General features: G+C 37.9%; 1 protein-coding gene across 5 annotated transcripts in view; it reads left to right on the forward strand.

The window, feature by feature from the left end:
* Slco1b2 (solute carrier organic anion transporter family member 1B2) overlaps positions 1–13,327 on the forward strand; it is a 72,981-nt gene extending 59,654 nt beyond the window's left edge. For 3 of the 5 annotated variants that reach the window (NM_031650.3, NM_001270586.1, NM_001270587.1), the window contains 2 exons: positions 868–985; positions 7,604–8,860. In NM_031650.3, the coding sequence (NP_113838.1) occupies positions 868–985; positions 7,604–7,820 (335 nt within the window). In that variant the 3' untranslated portion in view covers positions 7,821–8,860. Of the gene's footprint in view, positions 1–867; positions 986–7,603 lie in introns of all 5 variants that reach the window. The other 2 variants (XM_039108300.2, XM_039108301.2) reach the window with 1 other exon arrangement.
* The last annotated feature ends 10,067 nt before the right edge of the window (positions 13,328–23,394 follow it).

Here is a 23,394-nt window from a genome sequence, read left to right on the forward strand (position 1 = left end):
AAAATGGTGGGCCATAGAGTCAGATGACACCAAAAGGAGGAGCTATTCTGAACCAAGAAGCCACCATTCCATGGTGGAGATGAGGCTTGTCTGGCAAGAAGATCACAGCTTGTCTGGGGAGAGAGTCCTAGTGTAAGAGTTCTATTTTTAAATAGTCTTTTTTTCTACCTTTGAGCACTTTAACTGTATTTTTGATAATAACTTTTATTTATGAATTAGCATGGACGCATGATTTCTTTTTTGTATATATACCACCTGCCTACAGTACCTCCCAGTAGGAAGAATCAGAGTCTCTGGAACTGAAAGTGCAGGCAGTGAACTTCTTGATAAAGATGCTGGAGCCCACACTGTTGCTTTCAAGAGCAGCAAGCACGCTAAACCATTGATTCATCTCTCCAGCCCCCGTTTTTAGTTTACTTCAATGTCTTGAACGAGCTTCCGCCTTTATGGGTTTGGCATAAGTCCTTTTATTCACTTGTCACAAACCTACAAGTCTAGTCCAATTATTCCAGAACATTCTGGTGAATTAAAAAAGAAACACCTGACATTTGGACATGTCATTAAATAGGTGTTAATTAATTTGTATTTGTAAGAACATACCTTACAGGCGTGTAGAATTCCTTATTTATTATGTGCTAGGGATAGAGATGGGCAAAAGATGTATATGATATTACACATCCAAAGATGGTATAATCTTTGAAAAAAATCTATTGACATTAATTCTTGCATACATTCAAGCAGAAATAAAGACATTATCCTAGAAAGTTCCAGATTGTCATTCTTCACTGTGTATCAATATGATATAACACCTAAGTTTATTTTAAATGCTTGTCTTGGGTTGATAGATTTTTTCCTCTCATGTTTTAGGAGGGATTCTAGCTCCAATCTATTATGGGGCATTCATTGACAGAACGTGTATTAAGTGGTCTGTCACCAGCTGTGGAAAACGTGGTGCATGTAGGCTATATAACTCCAGATTATTTGGGTGAGTTGTCATAAATGTACTTCATTAATTGATTTTATCTTTTGACTATATTAAGTGTTAAATTGTATCATTACTTTTATAATTTTTAAATTTATATGAGAGCATTTATCTACATGTATGTGTGTGCCCCACATATGTGTTGCACTCATAGAGGTCACATGAAGTTAGATTATTTTTTTAAACTTTTTATTAGATATATTTCTTTACTTACATTTCAAAGGTTATTCCCCTTCACGGTTTCCTGCCCATAAGTCCCTATCCCCTCCCCTCCCCCTCCCCCAAATGGGTATTCCCCCTATACATCCCCCTTATTGCCCCCCATATTCCTCTGCACTGGGGGTCCAACCTTGGCAAGACCAAGGGCTTTCCCTTCCATTGGTGCCCCAACAAGGCTATTCTCTGCTACATATGCAGTTGGAGCCCTGGGTCTGTCCATGTATAGTCTTTCGGTAGTGGTTTAGTCCCTGGAAGCTCTGGTTGGTTGGCATTGTTGTTCTAATGGATTGCAAGCTCCTTCAACTCTTTCAATACTTCCTCTAATTCCCCCAAGGGGTTCCTATTCTCAGTTCGGTGGTTTACTGCTAGCATTGACCTCTGTATTAGACATGCTCTGGATGAGTCTCTCAGGAGTGATCTATATCCGGTCCTTTTCAGCATGCATTTTCTAAATTTATCAATCTTATATAGTTTTGGTGGCTGTACATATATGGGCCACATGTGGGTCAGGCTCTGAACGACCATTCCTTGAGTTGCTGCTCTAAATTTTGCTTCCATATCCCCTCCTATGGATATTTTCCCCCTTATAATAAGGAGTGGGAGCATCCACATATTGGTCACTCTTCTTGAGCTTCATGTAGTCTATGGATTGCATCTTGGGTAATTCGAGCTTTTTGGCTAATATTCACTTATCAATGAGTGTATACCAAGTGTGTTTTTCTCTGATTGAGTAACCTCAGTCAGGATGATATTTTCTAGTTCATTCCATTTGCCTATGAATTTCATGAAGTCATTGTTCTTGATAGCTGAGTAGTACTCCATTATGTAGATGTACCACATTTTCTCTATCCATTCCTCTGTTGGAGGGCATCTGGGTTCTTTTCCAGCTTCTGGCTATTATAAATAAGGCTGCTATGAACACAGTGGAGCATGTGTCTTTGTTGTATGTTGGAGCATCTTTTGGGTATATGCCCAGAAGAGGTATAGCTGTGTCCTCAGGTAGTGGAATATCCAATTTTCTGAGGAACCTCCAGACTGATTTCCAGAGTGATTGTACCAGTTTGCAATCCCACCAACAATGGAGGAGTGTTCCTCTTTCACCACATCCTCACCAGCATCTGCTGTCTCTGAGTTTTTGATCTTAGCCATTCTAACTGGGGTGAGGTGGAATCTCAGGGTTTCTTTGATTTGCATTTCCCTGATGACTAAGGATGATAACATTTCTTTAGGTGCTTTTTGGCCATTCGATAATCCTCAACTGAGAAATTTTTTTAGCTCTGTTCCCCATTTTTAATAGGGTTATTTGGCTCTCTGGAGTCTAACTTCTTGTATTCTTTGTATTTTTTTTTTGATATTAGCACTCTATCAGATGTAGGATTGGTAAAGATCTTAAGATCTTTTCCCAATCTGTTGGTTGCCATTTTGTCCTAATGACAGTGTCTTTTGCTTTACAAAAGTTTTGCAGTTTTATGAGATCCCATTTTTTGATTCTTGATCTTAGAGCATGAGCCATTGGTGTTTTGTTCAGGAAATATTCCCCAATTCCCATGTGTTCAAGACTCTTCCCCACTTTTTCTTCTATTAGTTTGAATGTATCTGGTTTGATGTGGAGGTTCGTGATCCACTTGGACTTAAGCTTTGTACAGGGTGATAAGAATGGTTCGATTTGCATTCTTCTACATGCTGACCTCCAGTTGAACCAGCACCATTTGTTGAAAATGCTATCTTTCTTCCATAGGATGGTTTTAGCTCCTTTGTCAAAGATCAAGTGACCATAGGTGTGTGGGTTCATTTCGGGGTCTTCAATTCTGTTCCACTGATCTATCTGCCAGTCTCTGTATCAATACCATACAGTTTTTTATGACTATTGCTCTGTAATACTGCTTGAAGTCAGGGATGGTGATTCCCCTAGAAGTTCTTTTATTGCTGTGTATAGTTTTTGCTATCCTGGGTTTTTTGTTGTTCCAAATGAATTTGCAAATTGCTTTTTCTATCTCTATGAAGAACTGAGTTGAAATTTTGATGGGGATTGAATTGAATCTGTAGATTGCTTTTGGCAAAATGGCCATTTTTATTGTATTAATCCTGCCAATCATGAGCATGGAAGATCTTTCCATCTTCTGAGATCTTCCTCAATTTCTTTCTTCAGAGACTTGAAGTTCTTGTCACACAGATTTTTCACTTGCTTGGTTAAGATCACACCAAGATATTTTATATTATTTGGGACTATTGTGAAAGGTGTCATTTCCTTAATTTCTTTCTCAGCCTGTTTATCCTTTGAGTAGAAGAAGGCTACTGATTTGTTTGAGTTAATTTTATACCCAGCCACTTTGCTGAAGTTGTTTATCAGGTTAAATAGTTCTCTGGTGGAACTTTTGGGGTCACTTAAGTATACTATCATATCATCTGCAAATAGTGATATTTTGATTTCTTCCCTTCCAATTTGTATCTCTTTGACCTCCTTTCACTGTCTGGTTGCTCTGGCTAGGACTTTGAGTACTATATGGAATAAGTAGGGAAAGAGTGGGAAGCCTTGTCTAGTCCCTGATTTTAGTGGGATTGCTTCAAGTTTCTCTCCATTTAGTTTGATGTTAGCTACTGGTTTGTCATATATGGTTTTTACTATGTTTAGGTATGGGCCTTGAATTCCTATTCTTTCCAGGACTTTTATCATGAAGGGGTGTTGAATTTAGCCAAATGCTTTCTCAGCATCTAATGAAATGATCATGTGGTTTTTATCTTTCAGTTTGTTTATATAGTGGATTACATTGATAGTTTTCCATATATTAAACCATCCCTGCATGCCTGGAATGAATCCTACTTGATCATGATGGATGATTGTTTTGATGTGTTCTTGAATTCGGTTTGCAAGAATTTTATTGAGTATTTTTACATCAATATTCATAAGGGAAATTGGTCTGAAGTTCTCTCTCTTTGTTGGGTCTTTGTGTGGTTTAGGTATAAGAGTAATTGTGGCTTTATAGAAGGAATTCGGTAGCGCTCCATCTGTTTCAATTTTGTGGAATAGTTTGGACAGTATTGGTATGGGGTCTTCTATGAAGGTCTGATAGAAATCTGCACTGAACCCATCTAGACCTGGACTCTTTTTGATTGGGAGAATTTTAATGATTGTTTCTATTTCTTTAGGAGTTATGGGGTTGTTTAGATGGTTTATTTGTTCCTGATTTAACTTTGGTTCCTGGTACCTTTTTGGAAAATTGTCTATTTCCTTCAGATTTTCGAGTTTTGTTGAATATAGGCTTTTGTAGTAGGATCTGATTTTTTTAATTTCTTCAGATTCTGTTGTTATGCCTCTCTTTTCATTTCTGATTTTGTTAATTTGGATATACTATCTGTGCCTTCTGGTTAGTCTGGCTAAGGGTTTATCTATCTTGTTGGTGTTCTCAAAGAACCAGCTCCTGGTTTTGTTGATTCCTTGTATAGTTCTTTTCGTTTCTACTTGGTTGATTTCAGCTCTGAGTTTGATTATTTCCTTCCTTCTACTACTCTTGGGTTTATTTATTTCTTTTTGTTCTAGAGCTTTTAGGTGTGCTGTTAAGCTGCTGATATATGCTTTCTCCTGTTTCTATTTGCAGGCACCCAGAGCTATGAGTTTTCCTCTTAGTACTGCTTTCATTGTGTCTCATAAGTTTGGGAATGTTGTATCTTCATTTTCATTAAATTCTAAGAAGTCTTTAATTTCTTTCTTTATTTCTTCCTTGACCAAGTTGTCATTGAGTAGAGCATTGTTCAAATTCCATGTATATGTGGGCTTTCTCTCATTATTACTGTTATTGAAGACCAGTCTTAGTATGTGATGATCTGATAGGATGCATGGGATTATTTCTATGTTCCTGTATCTGTTGAGGCTTGTTTTGTGACCGATTATATTGTCAATTTTGGAGAAGATTCCATGAGGTGCTGAGAAGAAGGTATAACCTTTTGTTTTAGGATGGAATGGTCTATAAATACCTGTTAAATCCAGTTGGTTCATAACTTCTGTCAGTTTTTCTATGTCTCTGTTTAATTTCTTTTTCCATGATCTGTCCAGTGATGAGAGTGGGGTGTTGAAATCTCCTACTATTATCTTGTGAGGTGCAATGTGTGCTTTGAGCTTTAGTAAGGTTTCTTTTATGAATGTAGGTGACTCTAGCCATTGGGTTGTCTCTGGTGTTTGCTTGTCTTTCTGTTTCTGAGAGTGACTTGATCCTGCTGTAGGCCTCTGTGTTAGCACTTCTGTAGCACTATTTTTCCTGTTTTCTTTTCAGCCTTTCCTGAGAACAGGTGCTCTGATTTCAGGTGTGTCCACGCTCCTGGAGACTGTCTTTCCAGCTCTAGGCATGGGCAGGAATCAAAGCCTCCTGTCCTTGATTGCTTGTGTAGGTCCTTGCACCCTGTGGGCACAGTTGGCATTATGTGATTCTCTCTTGGGTGTGGACTGTGGGCAGAGGTTATTCTTCTCTGACTTCTCAGGAGTATCCACACTTCTGAGGGTCAAGCTCTCTCCCCCACAGTATGTGGGTGCAGAGATCTGTTTGGTTGGTTTAGTTCCATCCTGGGCACAGACCAGAACTGCAGGTACCAGTGGCTATCTGTTCCTATATCCCTGTGTTCAGAGGCACTGTACAGTTTCCTCTTGGACCAGGGATGTTGGCCAAGGTGTGTAGAGGTGGCAGTCTGTCCTGCGACCTCAGGATGTCTGCACTTCTGGATGGTCTGCTCTTTTCCCCATGGGATTTGGGTGCAGGAAATTTGAGTTGGATTCTTTAGAACTGGACTTATAGATGGTTATGAGTCACTACGTGAGTGATGGGGTCAGAACCCATGTTCTTTGCAGGAATAGTCAGTGTTCGTAATCTCTCAACAATCTCTTTAGCCTCATATAGATTATTTTCAATAAAATAATTTATGATTAAGGTTTGCATTAGTGAATTCTTACTTTATATTTGGAATTGTATCAGGAAATCTCATTTTAACACAAGTAGAAACAATAGTAAATTTAAGTGTACATTTTTACATTAAATAAAAAAAAACACGAAGACTCATGGATAATAATTTATCCAAAGGCCTACAACTAATAGCAGAAGAGATAGACTTTTTGCTCAAGAATAGTTTCATCTACCAAAACTCTGCCCATACCCAAAACATTATTGTCCCTGTTTTCTGAAGCAGGACATGATGGCCAAATGAGGGTCTGGTCATAAAATAGTAAAAGGAGGAGAGTTTGTGTTCTGTTTATGGCGAGAGAAGACAAATGAATGGTAATTTGAAACAACATATGGAAATGATGTTCTTTAAAAGCCAATTCACTGTAAATTTAAATATTCATTAATTTAAAACATATATTACTCAAAATAGATTATCATTTGGTGTTTTTTGAGACAGACTTTCTCTGTGTAGCCTTGGCTGCCCAGAACTCTTTCTGTAGACCAGGCTGACCTTGAATTCACAGAAATCCACCTGCCTCTGCCACCTTGCAAGTGCTAGGATTAAAGGCATGCACCACCATGGCCTGGCTTCAAAGTAGATTTTTAGAAAACTATTTGGGAAGTACAAATATGTTTGGATTGTGACCAAAGTCCTCAAAATTGTAACAGAAAATATTAGAGGACTTTTAAACTCTCTATAACAAAGAATATTTTAAGCAACATCCAAAGGCAAAAAAAAAGTGCAAGAAACTGGGGCTAACGATACAATCATGAGGAAGTTTTCTAGATCTATTGAGCCCCCCTAAAGAGTAAAATGTAAGTGAACAATACAAGGTGCCCTGGCCATGTAGTTTCACTGGTGGTGGTGGTGCCTTGGTGGGGTTAGTATTATGGTGGACAGTAGAGTAGTGTTAGTGTCATATCCAGATCCTGATACTCCTAATACCCTGACATATCCAAAACGGAGTTGGAAGACTGTCCATTGTCTTCAAACCATGATTATTGTTTTTATTTCTTTTCCATATGATGTCTGTTTTGCTTTTTCCCCTGAAAGTAAGATGTAAATATTAAGAAAAGTGACAACTACAATTAATGACCTTGTTATAAGTCACATGGTGACTCTCTATAGTAATATGTTTGAGTCTCAGTATCAATGTACCTGGGTATAGGGACTGTGAACCCCTAATGTACTTCTTTATGCTTTCTCCTTTTATTGCATGTAATGGGATGGCTTGGGGGAAAAGATCTGAATATTCCTTTCTTCTGTCAGAAAGCTAGAGTCAGCCAGAATTTAATCTTTGTGTCTTGTCAGTTCTTTAAAAATAATCTTAAACACTTTATTGTGCAATGCATAGTGTTCGATATTTTAAATATAAATTCACTTTTTTTTGGCTTTTAGGTCTTCATACCAGAGATACATTTTATAAGCTGTACCACAAAATATAAAATAATATTTATCTCTCATTTTTTCTAGATTCTCCTACTTGGGTTTGAACTTAGCTTTAAAAACTCCACCACTTTTTTTATATGTTGTATTAATTTATTTCACAAAGAGAAAATATAAAAGAAATGATAACAAGACATTGGAAAATGGAAGACAGTTCACAGATGAAGGAAACCCAGATTCTGTAAATAAAAATGGATACTATTGTGTACCTTATGATGAACAAAGCAATGAAACACCTCTTTAAGGAAAGAGAAAGATACATCTGTTGCTGTGTTTTCAAATACCCCCGGGGTTCTTTCACTGAAATTTTTCATACTTTATATGTAATAGAGAATTTATAACCCTATGCATTTATAATTAAACAAATTGCAAATCAAAAGAAATAAGAGAACCCTTGTTAGGGTATAGCTGTGCATTTGTAGCTAAAGATTTGGAGATATATAAACAGGTATTCGCTTAAGCATTTATAACTCAATAAAATAGAGAATGGGGCAAGGATGGACAAAGGGGAAAGGGACTGTGAAAAATTGTTGTCTTTAAAAATCAAAATTTGAATCGTACTATTCATGCCAGAAGCTTCTGTGATAGGTGACTTCATGATGTGGCATATTCTGGTATCCCCGGTAAGTCAAATATATATATATATATATATATATATATATATATATATATATATATATATATATTTTTTTTTTTTTTTTTGGAGCTGGGGACCGAACCCAGAGCCTTGCGCTTGCTAGGCAAGTGCTCTACCACTGAGTTAAATCCCCAACCCTAAGTCATATATTTTTAATTATTAATTTTAAATTGTGTTTAATGACATATCCATCTTCTTTGTACATACTGTACAGAATATTGAGAATAAAACAGAGACGTTTAGGATGTGAGATATCTCTGTCTATCTCTATCTCTACCCCTAGCTTCACCTCCTTCTCTGTCTCCATCTCCCTATCTATCTATCTATCTATCTATCTATCTATCTATCTATCATCTATCTATCCATCTATGTATCTGTCTATCTATTATCTATCTATCTATCTATCTATCTATCTATCTATCTATCTATCTATCTATCTACAATCTCCCCAAATATCTAAAATTAAGATAGAGTGAATGAGACAGATATCTGTAGACACTGTATTTTCTTGTGTGATCAGATCTAGTGTGGTGGATGATAGAAGTTGAACTTGCTTTATTGCTATGTGTTAAAATATTTTGTTTGCATTAAAATGGCCTATTGAAATGCTTTTCTGTTCCTATAATAAAATAACCTGATGAAAAAGTAACTCAGAAGACAAAATTATTTATTTTGGCTTGCAGTTCTACACATACAGTGTTCATCCTGCTTGGAAAGACATGTCAATAGGCACAGAAGGCATGGTGATAAGAGCAGGAAAATGGCTGATCACCTTTCATTCGCTACAGGAAGCTGAAACAGAGTGAAAAGGAATTGGGCAAGACTATAAAACCTTAAATCTTTAACCCAGTGAAATTCTCCCTCCTAAAATTTCCAGCACAATGATCATAACTGGAGACCAAATGTGTGAATACATTAGGTATGGGGAATAATTTTTAATCAAACTCTCACACATGTATACACATGAATGCTCATAGGTTTCACATGTACAAAAACTATAGTACTATTCTAGAGATTCTGATTCGAAACATCTTTGGCATAGTCTGAATTAAATTCTTTAGAAAATAATTCCTCATGTGACAGAAGTTTTTGACTGATGATTGAAGTGGAAATTTTTTATTTCTTTGGAGACACAGTTGTGTTGTGTGATGTTTTGGAAACTGTCTCACGAGAGCATGTTTTGTTGAAGCAGGCATGTGAGAGGATGATTTTTGCTGAAGAAGACACGTGGGAGAATGTTTTACTTAGAACAGACACATGGTATTTTTCCAGAAGCTGCCCAGAAAATGGACATAAGATGTTTTGCTAGAGCAGACACTTGAGAGAACATGCAATGTTTGGAAAAAGTTTAAATATAACCCAACAGACAGTGAATGATACTGTGTGGCACTGGTTGACCTTGCCACTTTTTGCCGGTCTTCCTTGGGCTTCAATGATGTTGGTCTTCACTGACAACACTGTGGTACTGGTTTGCCTTGCCTTTTTTACTCACTTCACAGAAAGAAATGCACCAAAGAACTTACTATGATATTCTGGCAGCTTCTTGCCATTTCTGTGGACTCAGTCAACTGGCAGAGCCCAGTGGTTTCTGTTGGATCAAACTGCCATTGCTTATTTCTTAATTGTGTTTGTGAGTAGACTGAGCTACTGCTGTGGACTGTGTGAACTGAACCCATTGATATTCTGACAATGAAGATTGGAATTGCTCCAAAGAACTTTTCCTAATCAGGTTCACATAAACTTTTGCTCTACTAACATTTCCTTTCTACTACCTCTGGTGGGTGGCAAATTAGAAGCATGATAAAAGCATTTAAGAACCCTTATTAAAGTAGGTTTTTAAAAATATATGCCTACGAAATATAGTATAGCAAGCTCATTCAATGTGAGTCCTTGCGAGTAGCTTGGAACTGATATGGAAGTCACCTGCCATTCTGCTATGGAACATAACAAAGATTAATTAATAATACACGAAGAAATCTGTGAAAAACATCACAGGCTAGGTCAGGGAGCATCATCTTTTTCTGGGGCCAGAGGGATGACATTATTAATATTTTTTAAAGCTCAAGAATTTTAATAGAATTTAAAAGAAAAACTCATGGTAGGTTAGCTATAACTCTCAATGTCTGCCTGAAGAAGATTGATGGAGAGGAGTAAGAGAGAAAAACTCTGCTTGCAAGTAGTTACATGGGGGTCAGAGAGAAGAGATGTCAGGTAGCTCCAGAAACAAAGGATAAGATAGCCCAGCATGTCCTGGAAGGCAAAGCAGCACTATCTGAGTTTGATTTCTGGTTCTGTAATAAACATTGACCAAAGGCAACTTGAGAAAAATAGTTTATTCCAGCTTACAAGCTATAAACCATCAATGAGGAAGTCAGAGTCAAAACTTCAGGCAGGAACCTGGAGGCAGAAACCTAAGCAGACTCCATGAAGAAAAATAATTGCATCGATCTCCATGGCTTGATCAGTGTACTTTCTTGTATATCTCAGGACCACCTGCCCAGATGAAGCCCAAGTCAAAATGGACTTGGCTCTCCACATCAATCATTAATGAAAAAAATAGACTATAGACTTGCTTATAGTCCAATTTAATGGGGTCATTTTCTCAATTAAGATTCCATCTCCCAGATATATCTAGCTTGTGTCATATTTATAAAACTCTAACTAGGACAGAGTGGTCATCTAACTCAGGTAAGATCTTCACCTGAGTTTCTACATGTCCTTCTGCCCACCACAGCATATGTACTTCTCCTCTAGTTTAATACAGTCTTGGGAAACCACTGCTGGTGTATCTAGAGAGTATAATGTTACCTAAGGAAGTGACCCCATCAATGCAACTGTGGGAAGTAATCAATCTTTCTGGGCTGAGACTTTGGGGTGATATGGCTCTTTTGAGATACCCTATGTTCTGTTTACCTTTCACCCATGTTCCATTAACTAAGACCAATATGCTCACTGGTTCACCAAGATAGACAGTGGAATTGTTGTTTTAATCTGTTACTGGTGCCTTGACTAGGGTTAATAGACATTAATAGACATCATCCAAGTTTTTCAGGAAAAGATATATATATATATACACATATATATGTATATATATATATATATATATATATATATCTCCTGATGCAACATTTTCTGAATTCCTATAGATGTCTGCTTTTTTATATTTTTCTGTCTAATACCCCGTAGGTTACAGATATTTATACTATTCTGAAACGATATATTTATAAGAAAAAATTCTCATTAAGCTTCTCAGTTTTTCTACCTCCATGTGCATATACATCTCCTGGGAAAATTCCACATAATCCTGCTTAAAGTAATTAAAGATGGGCTTGTTAAAAGTTAATATTTCCTCAAAATGAGATTGGCAAGGTCATTGAACCATCACCTATGGATCCAGTCACTCCTTTCACATAGTTGTTTGCCCTTAGTCCCTACTTGCATTATTCTTCTAGGTTTTCTGGAGAAAGTACTGTATGAAAGTTAAAAATGAAGAATAAGTATTGTCAATGATGGTGCTGAGGGTACCTGGAAGAGAATGGGGGACAAGAGACACGAAGAAGGACGCCAAGACAAGAGTCTGATCAAGGCGACAATTTTATTTTTCCCCAAGGCTGAATTTATCCCATGACAGGGGTAACATAGGGAGGGGGAAGTAAGAAACATTTACGCAGGCCAAGGGCCCAATATTCATGTGGTCAGGGAATCGGCTGATGTTGACAGGATGTCAGAAAGGTTACAGGTTTGTCATATCTATTGGTCAGCAGGATGTTGGCTTTTCAGAAAGGTTACAGGTCATCACATTGGGTATCTTGACATCAGATGTATTTCTCAGCAAGGTCAGAGCTTTATCATATCATTATTTGTCCTGACCACCAGATTTGTATTAGTTTTCTGCAAGTGGCTGGGGATTTTCCATGAACCTAGTCATACTTAACTCTAACCATAATAATAACATCAATAATGAAGGACTTCAAGGGCATTGCTCCCAACAAATATGGGTGCTATGATTCCAAGAATGCAACAACTCCTATACACACACTGTAGGGCTCCAGGTACTGTCTAACACCCTTTTAGGAAACATTTTTTACAAGTGGTAAATGTATTTGTTTCGTTATGTCTCATTATTTACGTGTTTTAATCAAAAAGGCTTTATGTAAAAATTAAAGTGGCTAAGTGTAATCACCAGAAGTCTAGTTTTTGTTTAACTTCTTCCTCCTTGCTTAGTTCTTATTTAAAAAAAATGATTCATCATTTGAGGTCATAGATATTCAATACTCCGGTTGAAATATAAGCTTTACTTTTTATTTCTCTCAGGTTCTGTAAGATCAGTGTGTGTGTGTGTGTGTGTGTGTGTGTGTGTGTGTGTGTCTATAAAATTCTAAGCAAAAAGTTCAGCTTAACATCTGCAACAAAAAGTTTAATAATTTAAAATATATAGAGGTAACCTTAGTCTTCTACTTTCACTTATGTGTAACTTGAAACCAATTGTCATTTGCTCCCTTTTAGACTAAAAGAGAAATAGGTCTTCAAGGTAGTTTGGACTGAGATAGATTATCATATACACAAGTTATTTTACTAAAGATTGTCTAAGATTGGCTGTTTTTCCTGAGCTGTAACACTTGGGAGAAGGCTTCCCCACTGCCAAGCAATCATCATTGGACATTAGACACACCTGCCTGGTCAGGTTCCTGTGGCTTCCAGACTCACATCAGAGCATGGGCTCCAGACATGGACACAGCCTCAGAAGCTGCAGGACCCATGGCCCTAGCCCCCTGCCCTGTTCTTGTGGCACAAAGATCTTTGTGCCTTTTCTAAGAGCAGTACAATGTCCAGCATTCTCATCTGCAATGGAGCCCTGTGGACCCTATTTGTCCTGGGATGAGCTTAACCATCCTAGATCTAGCATACAGCAACTTGTGATGCTACAAATGGAAGAAGCAGATTTCTTCAGACACCACCATTCTGAACTTTGCCCTGTTCTCTCTGAACTTGTGTTTACTTGAGGCAGCCAGATACCCCACCTGGAGAGGTAGAACATGAACCACAGTGTATGTTTTTAAGGTTAAGCTTAAAACAAGTAACTAAAATCAAATAAAGTAAAATCTTATACTTAATAAGTTCAATGTTGGCCTTCAAACTTCTCAGAAATCAATATGGCATCTAAAATTGTTAGTAACAAAAAAGCTTCTCATGATACCTGAAACTGCCTGATTTGTAAGAAAACTCATAGGTCTCTTTCAAAGAATATGATTGGGCAAAAATGACTCCCTGTCAATTGTGATAACACTAACTACTGGCAAAGAACTGTGGACAGGCAGAACACTGGAGAACTGACTGTTCCTTTTTGCCTTACCAAGGTAAGTCAGTCCCTCAATTCCTCATCCACAGGAAAATTTGTGGATAATGCTGTCCTGTGTAAATGTCAAAGACTGATAACCTCTACCTCTAAGACTACCACAGAGGATCCTAGACAAACATCAGGTAAGTGTCTGCCATTTTAATTGATACCAAGGTCACCTGGATTATATTTCCTGCTCAAATTTATCCTCCTCAAATTTGATGGTGCTGGCTAACTGTGCCCTTATTAGTTTTAGAACAGCAAGCACCAAGCTCTTCTTCCAATGGCTGCAGCTGCCCTGTCAGTCACTTTCCTAAGTAAAATATGGGCTTCCTCCTTTTTTGTTTTTAAACAGCTCCTAGACCTAATGATTAAAAAGAATGAAAAAAAAGAAAAGAAAGAAAGAAAAAGAAAAGAAAAACCAGTGGACTTAGTCAGACAGGCTTACTCTAAATGAAATAAACTCACAAAACAGGTTTTAAGGTAATTTTACTATTTCTTATTTTATTTATTGTTATTATTTATTTTATTTATTTACATTTTAAATATCACCCCTCCCATTCCCAGTTAACCCCCTATCCCATTTTCCCTCCCCCTGCTTCTATAAGGGTACTTCCCTCCCCACCCACCCCTCCCACCTCAGGGCCCTAGCATTCCTCTATGATGGGTCTTCTAGCCTCCACAGGACCAAAGGCCTCCCCTCCAATTGATGCCAGATAAGGTAATCCTCTGCTACTGCTATATATGCAGCTAGAGCCATGAGTCCCTCTCTGTGTACTCTTTGGTTGGTTGTTTAGTCCCTGGGAGCTTTGGGGTGTCTTATTGGTTACTATAGGGTTGCTAACACCTTCATCTCATTCAGTCATTGCTGTAACTCCTTCACTGGGGTCCCCACACTTAGCCCAATGGTTGACTGTTTGCATCTGCATCTGTATTGGTCAGAGTCTGGCACACCATTTCAGAGGACAGCTATACCAGGCTCCTGTCAGCAAGTGTTTCTTGGCATCAGCAATAGTGTCTGGGTTTGTTGTCTGCAGATGGGATGGATCCCTAGGTGGGGCAGTCTCTGGATGGACTTTCCTTCAGGCTCTGTTTTACTCTTTGTCCCTGCATTTCCTTTAGGCATGAGCAATTCTTGATTAATATTTCCGAGATTTGTGGGTGGCTCCATCCCTCAACCTGGGACCATGCCTATCCACTGGATATGGTCTCTACAGGTCTTATCTCCCCTTTCTTGGGTATTTTGGTTAATGTCCTTTCTGTTGTGTCCTGGGAACCTCTTGGGTCACTGCCATCTGGAACTTTCTAGTGGCTACCCCCTGCTTTCCATACCCCAACTGCTATACACCTCTTTTCACTTTCTGGAACTCTGTACTTCTCCTCCTGCCTCCTGTCTCCTGCCACACCTGATCCTGCACCCCCTTTCCCTCCCTTCCTTTCTTTCTCCCAGATCCCCCTTTCCTTCTACCTCCCATGATTATTTTCTTCCCCCTTCTGAATAGGACTGAAGCATCCGCACTTTGGTCTTCCTTCTTCTTGGGTTTCATATGGTTTGTAAGTTGTATCTTGGGTATTCTGAGCTTTTTTTTTTTTTTGCAGGGGAGGGGATGTGGAGCTTATATCCACTTATCAGTGAGTACATACCATGTGTACCATGTGTGTTCTTTTGTGATTGGGTTACCCTACTGTCATAGTTACTGTGAACAGACACCATGACCAAGGCAATTCTTATAAAGGACATTTATGGGGCTGCCTTACAGGTTCAGAGGTTCAGTCCAATATCATCAAGGCAGCAGTGGAGGGAGCATGGCAGCAGTCAGGTAAACATGGTACAGGAGGAGGTGAGAATTCTACATCTTCATTTGAAGGCTGCTAGTGGAGGATTGACTTCTAGGCAGCTAGGGTGAGGGTCTTAAGCTCACGTCTACAGTGACACACCCACTCCAACAAGGCCACTTTCTGGGCCAAGCATATTCAAACCATGACACTCAATTCAGGATGATCTTTTCTAGTTCCATCCATTTGTCCACGAAATTCATGAAGACATTGTTTTTAGTAACTGAGTAGTACTCCATTGTGTAAATATATCACATTTTCTGTATCCATTCCTCTGTTGAAGGACATCTAGGTTGTTTTCAGCTTCTGAATATTATAAATAAGGCTGCTATGAACATAGTGGAGCATGTGTTCTTGTCATATGTTGGAATATCTTTTGGGTATATGCCTGAGAGGTATAGCTGGGTCCTCAGGTAGAACTATGTCCAATTTTTCTGAGAAATCTCCAGACTGATTTCCAGAGTGGTTGTACCAGTTTGCAGTCCCACCAGCAATGGAGGAGTGTTCCTCTTTCTCCACATCCTCGGCAGCATCTGCTGTCTAAGTTTTTGATCTTAGCCATTCTGACTGGTGTGAGGTGGAATCTCAGGGTGGTTTTAATTTGCATTTCCCTGATGACTAAGGCTGTTGAACTTTTCTTTGGGTGCTTCACAGTCATTTGAGATTCTTCAGTTGAGAATTTTTTTGTTTAGCTCTATACCACATTTTTAAAATAGGGTTATTTGGTTCTCTTGAGTTCTTTGTATATTTGGGATATTAGCCTTCTATCAGATAATAGGATTGGTAAAGATATTTCCTAATCTGTGGCTTGCTGTTTTGTCCTATTGACAGTGTCCTTTGACTTACAGAAGCTTTTCAAATATATGAGGCCCCATTTGTCAATTCGTGATCTTAGAGCAGTAAAATTTCCCCTGTGCCAATGGGTTCAAGGTTCTGTTTTTCAATTAGTAATCAACCACCTATGCATCATTGTAAATAATCATATTAAAAAATTAGAGTTTACATTGACTGTGAGGGTCTAGGACAATGATTCAGTGAACATATATAAAGGGCTAAGGACATAAAAGCTTAAAGCTTAAATAAGTTACCAGGATCTAAGAAAGTAATTTGAGTTGTATAAATAAAAGTTATAAATGTCTGAGGATATGAAAACTTATGTAGGTTGTGGGTCTGAGAAAATAATTTGAGCAATGTAAGTACGAGTTGGGAAGTTCTGAGAAAATAATTTAAGATACCTAAAAACTTAAAAATAGTATCTTGCTATACTACTGTTATATTAATAATTTAGAAGTTTAGAATTTTAACACTAATCAGTGGAATTCTGATAATCTATTAATCTACTGCTAGGAAGGCACTGACTAACCTTACCATAGTCAGAGATTCAAAATTTTAAATTTCCTTTGGATGTCCTCTAAATACAAACTTAAGTTGTGTTTCTCATTGTGCTATAACCTCTCTCTCTCTCTCTCTCTCTCTCTCTCTCTTTCTCTCTCTCTCTCTCTCTGTCTGTCTTTCTCTACACACACACACACACACACACACACACACACACAATAACACACATCTCTGTTTCTTTTTTTTTTCTTTTCTTTTTTTTTCGGAGCTGGGGACCGAACCCAGGGCCTTGTGCTTGCTAGGCAAGTGCTCTACCACTGAGCTTATCTGTTTCAAGACAGAGTTTCTCCACATAGCCCTATCTGTCCTCATCTAACCTCATCTAACCTTCATTCCAACTGTCTCAGAAAGAAAATACCCACAAAAACAAGTGAATAAACATAAGTAGGCAATATTATCAAAAGAATTTGACAATAACCAAAATGTACCACTTATTTATAGTTAGCTTTCAAGTCAATACATGTACCTGGTATAGATTTCAGATTCTCTCATGCCAACTCTCTGATTTCTGAATGACTATTTCCAATAAATAATTGGTGTGAGATAAAGAACAAAAGCAAAATTATAAAGGGACTCATTAAAGTGGAATGAAGGAGACAAAAATCTTTAGAGAGGCACAAAGAATACAAAACAAGAAACCTCCTCTGGGTTCACTGACCTGTATCCCTATACTTCCTTTCTGTGAATTTCAACAATCATTCTTCATTTTTTTCAATGACTTCAACAGAAAAAAAAATACACACACATCACAATGAGAGGTGACAGAATCCATCACCTGACAACACACTGTCATGAGACCAAGAGTGCTAATAAACTATGGTCAATAATCTTGAGCAAATCACCAAGGATTGCTGTCCTAGAAAGAAAATGACAGAGTGCAAATGTAGAGGAAAACGTGTCCTCCTGCATCTCTCTCCATTGGACAGCACTGTGGGTTTATTTCTAAGACTTTGTTATCTGTGAGACAGCTAGATAAAAATATGTAGGCTGGTGAATTCTATATTAGGAAGGGGCTATATGTGCCAACATAATTTCTATGCTACATGATGTAGCACAGAAGTCAGAATACTTTTCCATTAGTACAACTATGTGGCCATTCCCAAAGAGGTTGTTAGTGAATTTTGGCCAAGGGCTAGTTGCTATGATCCCATGAAGACAGGTCAGTGTCAAAGGATTATTACTTTTCGCAGAAGGTGGAGAAACACAATGGTGGCTAAATATTTCTTAACATTAAATAAAATTTACATTTTATTTTAACATTAAATGTCATTAACATTTTATCTTATCATTAAGTAAATTAGGAAGTAAAAATTTTTAGATTCTATTCACAAATTTTCAGTTCCCCTCAAAAATACCCCAAAAGTCAAATAATCATCTTTTGGTTCAATGCCTACTTAAAATGAAGTTGTTCATTCAGGGGCCATTTACTCCCCCAATTGGTAATAAAATTACAGTAAAAGTTTCAGTTGGAATGGGTGGGGTGAAGACCATTTCCTCAAAGACAAAATGATATAGATATGGACATGTAGCTCAACTGGTCACTGGGGTCTGGCAAGCGCCAATCTAAGATTTGATCCTGAGCAATCAATAAAATTAAGTATGGTGAGAAACATGCGTATTCTCAGCACCTAGTGGATGAAGGCTAGAGGACCCAAAGTTCATGAATATTCGTAACTACAGAGCAAATTTAAGGAGACCCTGAACTACATAAAACTCTGTTTCAAACAAACAAACAAAACAAAACAAAAAAAAACAAAAAAATAAAGAATAGTCTGTGTGATACCAAATGCCTTCATGGGTAAAGATGAGTGTGTGTAAAGTTTGACCACCTAGATTCTACCTCAGGTCCCACAAGGTAGGCTGAGAGAATAGACTCCTCAGAGTTATTTCATGACCCCACCTGAAATCACACACATATACTACCACTGCTGCCACAACATAAACAAACAAAACACCTAAAAATTACAAAACAGAAATAACAAACCTGTAGATTAGAACTACAAATGCAATTAACTAAAGTACAAAACAGTTTTGAGACTGGGATGTGAATATGCAAATGGCCACTGAATCAGAAGGTCAGGGAAACATGGCCATCATACTGCACAGAGCAATCTGATACATCCCATGTCTCCAGGAAAGGCTGCAAGAATAGATTCCCAATTAAGGACCCAGATGGGCCCACAAGGCAAAGTTTAATGTGACAGTGAAGTTGAACAGAAGGAATAGCCAGGTCCTCAGGCTTGTCCTCTGTCTATCCATGTGAAAATGCTTAAAGGTGCAAGAGGATCCAAACAGGTATTCTCAGGACACATATGCCAAAAAGGAGAGTCATTAACATTTCAAATCCCATGCAAACCGTGATCTTTCCATTGCCTTCTCACTGGTAGCCAAGTTTCTGCCCCTATAACAAGAGCAAAGAATTCCTTCCTAGATACACAAGCTATTCAGGTTTCAGAGAAATCTCAAAATCATCCAGTCCCTGTTCAATTACCTATAAACTTATACTTCTGCAAAGGACAAAAGACTGTCTACCAAATCTATATGAGTACACAAATTTCCAGTTAGGATTCTGTTGTTTTCCGATTTGAACAAATAGCCAAGGCTCTCATGGGGACACTCTATTAGAGGAAAGTCAATGACAAACCAAGCTACACTTGAAGGATCCAGAAACAAAGGTGACATAAAGAGAGAGTCATACAGGAAAAGACACTGAATTCTTGACAAAATAAAAAGATGTTCCCCTGGAAAGATAGTCAAGGTAGAAATGTACCCTTGACAATAGAAATTCATAAGTAGGGTAGTAGCAGCGATCAAAAGACTGAATGACAAAGTTAAATCTCCCAGAAAGTTCCAAGGAAATGAGAAGACATGAAGGTATAAAATGAAGATGGCAAAATATGAATAGAACATAGGGAAGAATATAGTATGAAGGAGAAAAGAGCACAATACACTTCTCAAAGTGTCCTGAGTGAAGGCAACTGGTAGAGCTGGCAAAAGATTTACATGAATAGCTATCAATTCCAGACTCTGGAGCTAAAAGCTAATGAAGAAAACAATCACGAGATTAAAATACAAATTCTAATTCCAAAATCCACTGCCATTGAGACAATATCTTTAAAATCTATAATATTTTTTTTCTCTCTACAGAATGAAGTGTGGGAGAGTAAATAGCAAAACGACAGGTAGCATGCTCCTCCAGTGAGTAATTAAGAGCCAGAAAGAGGAAAGTCGGGATAGTCGTTCCAACTCCTTCCTGAAATAGAATACTTGGGACATTGAAGGGAGGGATCACCAGAGTTCAAGTCAAATTTGAGCAACATAGTAAAATTTAGGTAAGCCTAGGCTACATAGTAAGACCATGTTTTTAAAAAGATAATCAGAGTCATGCTAGAGAGATGCCTCTGTGGTTAAGGGCACTAGCTGCTCTTGAAGAGGACCTTTGTTCATTATCCAGCACTTACATGGTAGCTGACAGCCATGTGTAATTCCATTCCATGGGTCCAGCAACCCCTTCTGATCTCTGTATTAGACACATACATGGTGTACACGTGTGTGTGTGTGTGTGTGTGTGTGTGTGAATATATATATATATATATATTCAGGTAAAACTCTCAAACTCTCATACACAAAATAGATAAAAGATCTTAAAAAGAAATAAATAAAAGAGGAATGAAGAAAGGGGAGGCAGTGCAAAGAGGAAGTTGAGGGGAAAAAAGAAGAGACAAATTTATGTGGAAAATAATGATGGAGAATTCCAAGGAGATGGCACTAACGTGACCTGCAAGTTTGTAGTTCACAATCAGGGAGCGGGTGTAGGAGACAATAAATACATCCCCATGACCAACATGAAGCCCCTAATATATGTTAAGAAATGTCCACCCTGACAGTTGGCAAGGGACTTGTAATACCTTAAGAGGTACAAACCAAGTCAATCAAATAGAAAAAGTGAGCAATGTATAAAAATTAAGTAGAACATATTGAGTTCTATACAAAGAATAGCATCGTTCTACGGTAGAAAGTATTTTTAGTCGAGGTAATGTAAGTAGAAAAATTTTTGTTATCATTTCACACTAAATAAAACCTAAGAAGACACTCAAAGAAAGAAAAAAAACTGAAAACTGTCCCCAGAAAGCAGGAAAGAAGGTAATAAATAACTCAATTTAATTCCACTTTTACAATGTTGTGTATATATTACTTTGATAAACATAAAAATAAAAATCAGCCTTAGTAACATGATTATGTCACTGTAGACTTCTTGTGACCAATGAATCTAAGTAGTCATGGCAAAGGAGGCACCACAACCATTGACAGATTCGGAGAATCTGTTCATGTGTCTCAACTTCATGAAAGAGGCGTCTCAAGCCTCCTCATAATAAATGGACTGGATGGGACCTTAAATGGACCCAAGGCCACAAGAGTCACAAATTATGCAGGCAGATTAAAGACTCTAATTTCCATGTTAGACTTCAGTAATATGAGGAGCATAATTCCTCCCAGAGAGGAAATTCTGAGCCTCATTTGTGTAGGTGAAAATTGAACTTAAAATATCATCAAGGACTAGGATACTCACCTGCCCATGAGAAAATGAGGTAGTGAGGTTATGAAACATGCAAGGCTCATAAACAAACAATCGACACCAACCCTGATAGGTCTGTGCAGTTTTGTTCCATAATAACTCAGGGGTACAATCAACAGAAGGTATCCTCCGGGGAGGGGGAATTAGAATGCTCTTTTCAGTAAAGTGTTAGCAACTTTTAGTCAACAGTCTCTCCAGCATTTGGAGTCTTGGGTTCATTTTTTAATAATCACCTTAAGAATATAGGGACAGGAGCTTAGGATGTTCTTCTATATTGTTTAATATATAAATTATTTGTGATCCTAAAGGAAGAATCTCTTCCACTCTGGAATATATTGAAGTCTCTATTCAGGATTATCTAGCCCTTATGATAGGTTACAAAAGCAGATGTATCCTTCATGTCAGGTGTGCCCTATCCTCTCGTGCCTGCTCTATGCAGATTCAAATGGGTTCATGCTTTTAAACATACTGTTAGAAAACACATTTATTCCTCAACATTGCCAAGCTGGATGCCTGCTTCTATTATCACTTCTTTCCTTAGACCAGATAATGCATACTCTTCAGAGTCCTAGTGCTCCAACTGTGACTTATCATCCAACTTAGATCTACACTGTGTGAGTCAAAAAGTCAAACCAAAAATTCATCTTTGTGGTTTAGAAGAAAACTTTATTTAAAATTAAAAGGATTTTTTTAAAAATATTTGAGAGTTGAAAGAAAGAGTGGGAACTGGTAGCACAGACTCTCTGTCCACACTTCTGGAAGGCCAGAAAAGGAAGACAGCAAGATCAATCGTTCTGGGCTACAGAGTAAGATCAAGACCAGCCTGGGCAACTTAGTGCGTGAGGACACTCTTCGCTATTTTTTTTTCTTTTTGGAGCTGAGGACCGAACCCAGGGCCTTGCGCTTGCTAGTCAAGAGCTCTACCACTGAGCTAAATCCCCAACACCCACTCTTCGCTATTTTGATATGAATACATTAAAGACAATTTCACTTAGAAGAAAGTAAAAAACTAGTAATAAACTAGAGGCAAGAGGTTCCCAGGGTTCCAAGTCACTTGGTTTGTAGAGGGAATCTTTCCCTCTTTCACACTCTGTACACTCATATCCGAGTTTACCACACCAAGTCAGGAACTGGAGTTCATCCACTCTTCTTAAGAATTGTGACCTGCAGAATTCAAATACAGGAAAGATTGCCCATCCCCCTACTGATTATCCCATCAAAGTAACAGTGTAGGGAAAGAGCAGCATTTGCTCTCTTTGGACCATAAATTCCTCCAGACTCCCACAGCACCCTTCTAAAATGGCCACCGAAGATCCTTAGTTTCTCTTTGAATTATAAAATGAGAAAATTACATATCAATATTTAAATCTTCTGCCACTCCTTAGGAAGAAAATATAGAGGCTGTTAGAATTTGTGGCAATCATTAGCTGACATCATGAGAATATTTAAATAAGCAGTTCCTTCACATCAATCTAGGCTATCAATCAATTTCAGAAAGCATGGATCTCAGTAGGATTAAAGGATCTAAAGTAGAGAATAAGAAGAAACTATCGACATTCAAAAGTAAATAAGTTTAAAATAAATCACCTATGTCAAAGCTCCCATTGATAAGCCCAACTACAGATGTGAGGAGACCAAACTGTCTCTCTATTTGTATAAGCATGGAATTCATGTCATTTCCTGTTAGTGATTCAGATACATATGTACCTGTTAACGCCAACCAAGACACCTAGGAAAAAATGTTTAAGAAAAAAATGAGAAGATTGCTTTCTGATTATGTATCTGTCATCTACTTATTAAAAAGTCTCTATCTGAGGCTCTCCATTATATTCAATATAAACAGCCCTTGAACACGCAAGAAAATTTAAAGTGTAATCCTTCCTCTGCCATGCTGTTCTCACTCTGAAAATGCAGGTAGAATAGTTGGTTAGCAGTTGTGTTGTTGATAGGTACAGCTTTGCTCTTTAATCAGTGTACCTTATTCATACAGAAACTCATGGAGCTGTTCTATGTAAGACACAACTATTGATGAGTCT

The sequence above is a fragment of the Rattus norvegicus genome, chromosome 4 (genome assembly GCF_036323735.1).
Source record: "Rattus norvegicus strain BN/NHsdMcwi chromosome 4, GRCr8, whole genome shotgun sequence".
Taxonomy (NCBI): Eukaryota; Metazoa; Chordata; class Mammalia; order Rodentia; family Muridae; genus Rattus; species Rattus norvegicus.